At 43.1% G+C, this 9148-nt stretch overlaps 1 protein-coding gene across 1 annotated transcript; it reads right to left on the bottom strand.

The window, feature by feature from the left end:
* Positions 1-3912: 3912 nt before the first annotated feature.
* Positions 3913-8428, bottom strand: LOC124578584. The gene is given in 4 exon segments (XM_047131233.1): positions 3913-3936; positions 4268-4516; positions 7827-8239; positions 8242-8428. Coding segments are annotated over 4 exon segments (873 nt in total).
* Between the last annotated feature and the right edge of the window lie 720 nt (positions 8429-9148).

Raw genomic sequence — 9148 nt, forward strand, 5'->3', positions numbered from 1 at the left:
ATGACATTAAGTGCATACGCACTGTAGTACTGAACATATCTAGCAATGACAAAATGTGTACGCAATGAGTACAAAACATATTAACCAATGACATAAAGTACATATGCACTGTAGTATTTTTTTACCATTTTACATGAACTAGGATAGGAAAGGGAAGGATTGCATCATGGTTGTAGCACAGTAGGTTGCACGTAGCTGCACTGAAAGTCCATATCTTTCTACAGAAGCACAACACCAAGTGAGACAATCTGAAGTTCTCTTCCCTGAAGTATTAATCAGTGTAGCCAAGACACTGAAATGTCGTATGAATATTCAATGTTATCATTTTGGTAGTACATTAGGTACACCAAACAGTGGAACCATAATAACATCTCCATTGTTCAAGGTGGTGGACACCTTGATGTGTCAACACCACACTCTTTCACCAACGTAGAATTAGTGCAGAAACCAAATATAGTGCTCCATGATCATAAGGATAGACAGGACAAACGTATAATTTCTGGTAATTAGGTCAGAAGATGGACATTATGTCGCGTCCCAAGCGTGGGTATTGCGAGGGATTGAGCGACACGGTTCGTAGATGGGATTTTAGCCGGTTGACCGTAATGAGAGGGAGACTTTTGATCTGGCTAAGATGTAAAAATCCCTGGTTATCACAAGGCTAGGAATGTGATAGAAATTAAAGTCGTGATAACTTTAATAAATTGCAGTTTATTCTAAGTGAATACAAATCGCCCTATCTGACGGTGGTTGCACTCACAGGAAGGCCAAGTCTAATACAGAGACGGTGACTGACTCCACCGTTCCGACTGCCTACTTGAAGGTCTGCAATGTTTCCTAACACCCTTCGTTAGAGTCCCGCGGCTACGCCTTAACGCTCTCCAGCGACTATCTCCGGCTGACTGCCTACAGCCCGTTCCCCAGCCCAAGTCGGCTGCTGCTATCTAACTCTTCGCCCTCACCAGACAAGACCCGACACGACAAGATAAGACCTCAGAGCGGCGTGCTCTCGGGTTTTGTTAGCGTTTCCCCTTCGACCCCGCCAGCGCTTGGCCTGACGTAGCGTCGAAGGCAACGTGTCCTTATTTGGTATCGTTAAAACATTGTTGTTGCTATTGTTCTTCAGAGGCTGAGTGGAGGGGCAGAGGCGCCTCTCCCTATATGGTCACGCACTGCGTCCTGAGCCCTTCATTGGCTCCTCATGACGTAGTGCGGTCCCCACCAAGGGCCCTCTTTCTTTCTCTCTCCACTCCCAGACCTCTCTCTCTAGCCAGGAATGCTTTCTGTTGATATTCTTAATTGAATGCTTATCATGAGTCCCTGCACAGACCTTCGTTTGTATCTGCTGGCTGTTTACTTTCTTATCAAAGCACCCAGCTGCCCAGCAGTTTGAGTGCCGCCTCGGCTAACCCTTCTGCCACGGCTGGCGTCCAGCGCTACAGTTTTAACTTCGTCCTACGTAATATTCTTAAGGTACTGCAATTAGACTTGGCTTGTTCCTGCGGTTACAACACCTCCCCCGCCAGGGAAATTGGCGTTACTCCTCAGAGTACCGTCAATTGTGATTCTCTCATTTTATTTGATTACATTTTCTTTGTTACATCAACACTTCATATGTTTCTTTTTCTTTCATATACACTGAATTCCATTAAGTTCTTTGTGAGACATAATCATTTTATACATACATTTATCAAGATACACTTTTCTTCTCTTTTTTTTCAATTCATTGCTACAGCAATTATTTATCAAACATACATTTATCAAGGTACACTTTTTTTTCCAAGTCATTGATACAATTACAATCAAAGTACATTTTTAAACATTGATACAAAATACCATTTTCATTCAACAAATACATACAGTTTCCAAAATGGACAAAACACTAAAATTGATTACACCTTTTCATAAGACACCTCTAATATATTTTACCTTTTGATTTGACTTAACCCCTGTTTCTGAACAGACCTGATTCTTCGTGGTTTTTCCCACATCTTTCGTATATTACTACCTCTTCAGTGTCTTTATTAGCTTGCCTTCTGCTTAAGCTAGTCTCTGGATATTGATTTACTATAGTGTTTCTTATACATACTTTACCACAGCAGTTATTATCGTCAAAGTACTTTCATAAACTTTTGAAACATTCCTTACAGCATTTACATTTTTTACAACAACATGTTATTACAACAACAATGACTATTGCTATAGCTATGTATGTAGTTACTGAGAAATGGGTAAAGTATCTGGAGTATTTTAGTTCCTCCTCCTGCATTTCGGCCATCCGCTGGACATCGTCCAACCTTTTCCCAGCGACTTTCAAGTCGTCTAATTGTGTTACTACCTGTTCTAGTGGTAAATCTAACGTTAACATTGAGACATTCTTCTTTTCTTCGTTTACTACACAACAGTCAAATTCTAAATTAATTTGAGGTATTATATCCTTCTTTGTTACGTTACTATGAATTACTCTATCTGTTTGTATGAACACTCTAGTTCCATACCCTTTACATTTGCTATAAAAACTTATCTTTCCTACCCCTTTCATTAATAAATCCTTCGGGGGTTCTTTTCCACATAATACTGTCAGTCCTTCTTCCTTAGGAGCTACATATAGCCATTCGTTACTGTTTAGATGGGTCCAAAGGCTCTGATTCAGTGCGACTATTTTTCGCACACAATCTTCCGGAATTTCTCTTACCGGTTGTAATAACTTGGCTTCGCATTCCTCATGGTCGAATGTCGATAGCAATGCGAATGACTGTCTGCACAGTTTTTTGTTCTTACTCAATTCTTTACATTTTAAATCATCCGCAGAAAGTTTCGCGTACTGCCTTTTGGATTCATCTATCAGTAGAAATTCTTTCTCTGGCTGTATGTATATGTACCTCCCTTTCATATTTGGGATCTCCTTTGGTAATGGAAGAACTCTGTACAAATTGAAATTATTATTGTCTATTAAAGGGATATTAATTACGTACCCTAGTATGCTACCGGAAATGAAAACATCTAGATCGATTATTCTTAACAAGAGGTAGCCTGATGACTCCGCGAGAGGAACAGGAAACTTCACGTCCTTTAATTCGCCTCGCATTAAACTTAGATACTTCACAATTTGTACTGGATTAATGATGTGAGGCTGAAGTATTCCTTTTTGAGCATTTACAATGGCATTTATCATTTGCTCGTACTCTTCTTCGATTTGGCCAAACACTGCCGCTAATTGTAATACTTGTTCCGTTACAGTGGCAAAAGTTGCTACCCGTTTGAAACCCATATCTGTTTCCTTTACGTATTCTTTCATGAACCTCTCTAGTCTCTGCATGCCTGTCCTTAGAATGTGTTCGTTTGATTCTAGTGTATATACTGTTCTGTTTACTCCTGCTAATGTGGCCCTTACCACTGCCACCTGTTCCTTAGTTAACCTCAGCAACCCTTCAGAGTTCTTTTCCATAGCATCTATTCTTTCCTTATAGTATGCTGCGTCTGCTTCGTCCAATGTCCCGAACAGTATCTTACTTACCTGTCCGACGAAGTTGAATACTCCTCTCTTTCTTCTGGTTTCGTGTTTTGTGAGTTGCTGTACGAGTTGCTGTAACCCTGTAATCTTTTCTACGTGGTGTGTAACTTGCTGATCTAATACTCTACATTCTATTAATCCAACGTTTAGTTGTTTCAATGTGTCACGGCACCTCTGTACCGCTGCCTTACCGTACATCTCTGCTTTTTGAAATCTTTCTGTTATTACATCTAAGTTAACATATGTGACTATTCTCCATGTGGTACTGTATATCTCTAGTTGTCCTACGTGATCGTAATATAGTCCTGATGAACTTGGTATTGAGGTTACTTTGGAATCGTTCGTTTCGTATCCTGATGCAACGAAGCTGTATGTTGCTACCACTATGATGAGTTGCATCATTTGCCATTTGAGTGCCATACCTGAAATTTAAAAGAACTGTTTCAGCCTGTTGGCATGTACTTTTGTTTCTTTATTTCTCTTAACTCTTATAACTACGTTAGGACCTTCCACTTTTAACACTTCAAATGGACCTCTCCATTGCGAATCTAGTTTCCGAGATCTACCACGTCTCACTGATTCGTCGTGTAATAACACCTTGTCCCCTACAGTAAATTCTTTTGGATTCTGTTTCAAATCATACTGTCCTTTACTGATTATCTTACTCCTTATAATAGAATCTTTAGCCACTCTATGGGCTTCCTGCATTCGTGCTCTTAGCTTATTTACATACGAATCATAATCGTAACTTACCTGCGGTGTTTCTTGCTGCAGTACTCCTGGTATGTTAACCTTTCTTCCGTACATTAACTCGAATGGTGTATAACCTGTGCTACTGTGTGGTGTAGTGTTGAACACAAAAATTGCATACGGCACCCATTTGTCCCATGAACTTTGATCTCCTGTTACAAAGTGTCTGAGATATTCTACAATTGTTCTATGGCTCCTTTCTAGAGCACCATTTGACTCAGGGTGGTACGCTGTAGTATTTATACGTTTTACCTTCAACAATTTACATACACTTTTAAACACATCACTCAGAAAATTTGATCCTTGATCTGTTAACAAAACTGATGGAATCCCATACCTTAATACTATATTTTCTACAAATGCTTCTGCTACAGTTTCAGCGTCTTGCTTGTCAATAGGGACTGCTACTGTGAATTTACTCAGATCGTCTTGGAATGTTAGCATGTACTTTTTTCCTGTACTAGATACATCTAGTGGACCCACTATAGCCATTGCACATTTTTCAAATACTGTTTCAGCTGTGTCTGTAATTTCTAAAGGCATCCTTGTTTTCATTTGTGTGTTTTTGTTCTTTTGACATGATGGACACTTCCTAATATAATTTTCAATGTCCCGCTTCATTCCGCGCCACTGCTTGTGCGCCTTTATCCTCTCGAATGTCCTATGCATTCCCTGGTGCCCTCCCAAGGGATTATCGTGCATCTCCTTTAATATACTTTCCTTTTCTTCGGGGCTAATTTCCTCATTACTATTTGTCTTCTGGTCTATTTCACCTGACACTTGCGCTTGCCGCACGTTTACGGAACTCTGTTCCGCCTCAGCTTGTGCTACGGAGGTTCTTTCTGCCTCCACATTCCGCTTTGAACTTATCTCTTCCTTTCCTTCATGCCTTATCCGGCTTAACGCGTCTGCATTACTGTTTAGCCTTCCTGGCTTATATACTACCTCGTAGTCGTACTCTTCGAGCTTCAGTCTCCACTTTAGGAGCCTCGAACTCGGATCCTTCACACTAAATATCCATGTCACCACTGTGAATTTTCACGCATACACGTATGGTCTAAACTGTTTTACCGCGTACACTATGGCTAACAACTCTTTTTCCGTTGTACTATAGTTCAGTTCTGCTTTGTTCAGTGCTCTGGATGCATATGCAATCGGCAAGTCTTCGCCAATCTTTTTCCCTTGCGATAACACGGCTCCCAACGCTGCGTTACTCGTATCCGTTGTGATTATAAACGGTTTCGTAAAGTCGGGATACTGAAGTAACGGAGGATTCACTAATTTCTCTTACAGTTCCTCGAACGCATTCTTCTGTCGTTCTCCCCATTGGTATTCTACTCCTTTCATTAAGAGCTCATGGAGAGGTTTCGCAATTTTGCTGAAATTTGCAATGAAACGTCGATAGTACCCTATCAATCCTAGAAACCCTTTTAGTTCTTTTGTTGTTCTCGGCTGTGGGAAGAACTTCACCTTCTCCACCTTTGCCATATCCGGTGATATTCCCTTGTCCGTGATACAATGACCTAGGAAGATTACCTCCTTCCTCAGAAATTCACACTTGTCCGGTTGCAACTTCAAATTGTGCTCTCGCAACCTGTCAAATATTTCCCGGAGTTTTTCGTTATGCTCCTGCAGGTTTTTCCCATAACATACTATGTCGTCCAAATAGACAAAACGTTTAACACCTTGTAAACCTGCCAATACTGTGTTCATTAGTCCTTTCAGTCCCATCGGCATTCTTTTGTATTCGTAATGCTGATAGTTTGAGCTGAATGCCGTTTTCTCTCTGTCCTTCTCGTCCGTCAATATTTGATGGTACCCGCTTGCAAGGTCAAGCGTCGAGAAGTACTTGGCTTGCCCTAATTGATCCATGATATCGGAGATATTCGGCAGTGGAAATGCATCGCCTACCGTGATGTCATTTAATTGTCGGTAGTCCACTACTATTCTCCATTTCTGCTTGCCACTTGCATCCAACTTCTTTGGAACTAACAGTAACGGTGCGTTCCATGCGCTCTTGCTTTCGACAATTATGTCATCCTTGAGCATCTGTTCTATTTGCTCTTTTAGCACTTCTTTTTGCGCTTCAGGGATTCTGTACGGTCTAGCGTTCACTACCTTCCCCGCGTGTTCCGGCGCAATCGGTATTCTATGTTTCACTGCAGAAGTATAGGACAGTTTGTCCCCCAGTAGATGAAATACATCTCCGTACTCCGTGCATACCTCTGCTAGAGAACTCTTTTCTTCGACATTCAAATGATCCATTCTGAGTTGCCTTCGCAACACACTAGCACGACTTTCCGTCTTACCTACTGCTTCAGTGCTACATTTTACTTCGCGTACTTTCGCTATTCTTTCTAACTCTTCCGTTACTAGTCTGACATTTCCTAGTCGAACTCTGTCCTCTGACACGTTTAATGCACTTACTATGCGTTTCCCATTTCGCACTTTTACTAAGGACTCTGGTACATGCACCCCTCGTGCAATCTCCTGCCTCGGTATGACCATTTCTCTTTCGATTCCCCGTGGTACCTTTCCGTCCACTTTCAACAACATTATTCTTTCTTCCCGGGGCCCTATCTCCCCGCCTATTTCTGAATCTGCTTCTATCTCTTGTCCCTTTGGTTCTTCCTCTACTACTAAGGGTATATCTCGCCTTTTAGTCTTATTATTTTACCTGCATAGTCCAGTTTAGCGCTATGCTGTGTTAAGAAGTTTCTTCCTATCAATCCGTCGTACGGAATGTCTAAACCTCTACCGTACACGTGAAATTTATGTTTCACCTTTTCAGATCCGTCTATACTTAAGTTTATTTGTACCGTGCCTATTGTGCTAACGGATTCACTCGTTACACCTTTTAACCGAAGCTTTTCTGTTTCATTGATTCCCAGCCTACTCTTTACCGGAATGCTCGTCCTCTTTAACAAACACAATTGTGCTCCCGTGTCTATTAGCAACTTTAAGTACTTCTTTAGTTCTACGCGGTACAACATTACCACGTCGTTTTCTGTTGCACAGTCGATTACCCTCACTGTGGGTTTACCTATTGCAACAAGGCCCGACTGCGCGGCCTTGCCGCCTCTTAGTTTCCCTGTACTACCTTTCCTGTTTTGCTCGATACTGGCACCCTGCCTTTTCTCCAGGCGTGCCAGGGCCCTTCGTGGCTGTCTTTCGCGTAGTGGCCCTGCCGCTTACACTTAAAGCACGCAACATCTTTTACTCTTGTGCACGGAACTCCGCAGTTCCCTGGTAAATTACACTGTGGACATCTCCACTCTCGTAACCCTCCATCGGTTTCTCTATGATTCCCTCTGAATTCCCTTACATCTATCGGGTGAACTTTCCTTAACCGCACCCTGCATTCCATGTCTGTGTGTCCCGGCTTGTCACACCCATAGCAAAAGTTCGTAAATTCTTTACCTGTCATGGCTCGTACTCTATGCTCTGGCCTGCTTTTCCTACATTTGCTCGCTATGTGACCTCTCAGCCCACAATTGAAACATTTCAACTCTTTACTTTCTCTCACGTTTTTTACAGCTTCCTTATTTCGAGTGTACGTTACCCTCGGGGCTAGTCCCCGCTCTCTCATGGACAATATCGCACTCTCCTCCTGCAGTGCCAACTCCACTGCTGCTGCCAACGTGATTTCATCGCCTCTACTTCTCACTATTGTTTGTATTCTGTCATTACTTAAACCCTGTATAAAACACGCTCTTCCTAAGGAGTCAACTAGTTCTATTGCACCTTTCAAGTTTTCTCTGGCCGTAACTCTGTTTACCGCTTCGCGAAAGTCTCTCTGCATTTCATCAATTCTGCTTGCCCACATTGCTATCGGTTCCCCTTGTCCCTGTCTGGCTTGGAAAATTTTACATGCGTAGTAGTCTATAGTACGCTTACTGGCATAATTTTCCTCTAAAACGTGTTTCACCTCTTGCCACGTACCTGTGCGTTCACGCACCTGCAATCTCGACCTGCTTTCACGAACTTCAATAACGTTTCGTGTTCCTCAGGCTTTACTAATTCAAAAGCTGCATCTACGTTTTCGATAAATTCTCTTAAATCCTTCTTGTTCCCTTCGAAAACTTTCGACACAATACATAGGGCCTCTTTCACTGACATCTTACCACTAGTGGAGGATGAAGCAACTTCATTATTTAGGGGCATCTTAACTAAGTTAACACTTTACACAACAAAATACAATATTCTTAATACAGTTTTACAATTACCGCTTCTCGTGTGGTGCGCCGTCTGCTCTGTTGGCTCGCGTCGTCCTGCGCTGCTTCGCGCTCTATTTGTGCCCGCGCTGTCCCGCGCTGCTCCGCACTGTCTCTGCGCCCGCGCTGTCCCGCGCTGCTGCGATGCGCCGGCCGCCGCTCTGCTGGGCTGTGCCGACCCCGTCGCTCTCCTCGGCTGCCGCTGCTACGGCTGCTGCCGCTTCTGCTGCTGCTCGGCCCGGACCCTCGGACTCGAACGCTGGCTGCTCAGGCACCTCTGTGCCTCGTCGCTCCGCGTCGCGCTGCCGCCGTCCTGCGTTGCCCTGCACCCGCGAGGACTACCTTTCTGGACTCTGACGTACTGGTGCTACTAATGCTGAAAGTTGCGAGTCGCCACAACTTCCTGCCAATTGCCACAGTCGCTGTAGCAAAATCTAATGTCTCCTGGAGGTAGGAGCCTATGCGCCTTTGTGATAACCCCACACCTGGCACCAAAAAGTTTTTATTTATGTCGCGTCCCAAGCGTGGGTATTGCGAGGGATTGAGCGACACGGTTCGTGGATGGGATTATAGCCGGTTGACCGTAATGAGAGGGAGACTTTTGATCTGGCTAAGATGTAAAAATCCCTGGTTTTCACAAGGCTAGGAAGGTGATAGAAATTAAAGTCGT

Source organism: Schistocerca americana, chromosome 1, assembly GCF_021461395.2.
Source record: "Schistocerca americana isolate TAMUIC-IGC-003095 chromosome 1, iqSchAmer2.1, whole genome shotgun sequence".
Taxonomy (NCBI): Eukaryota; Metazoa; Arthropoda; class Insecta; order Orthoptera; family Acrididae; genus Schistocerca; species Schistocerca americana.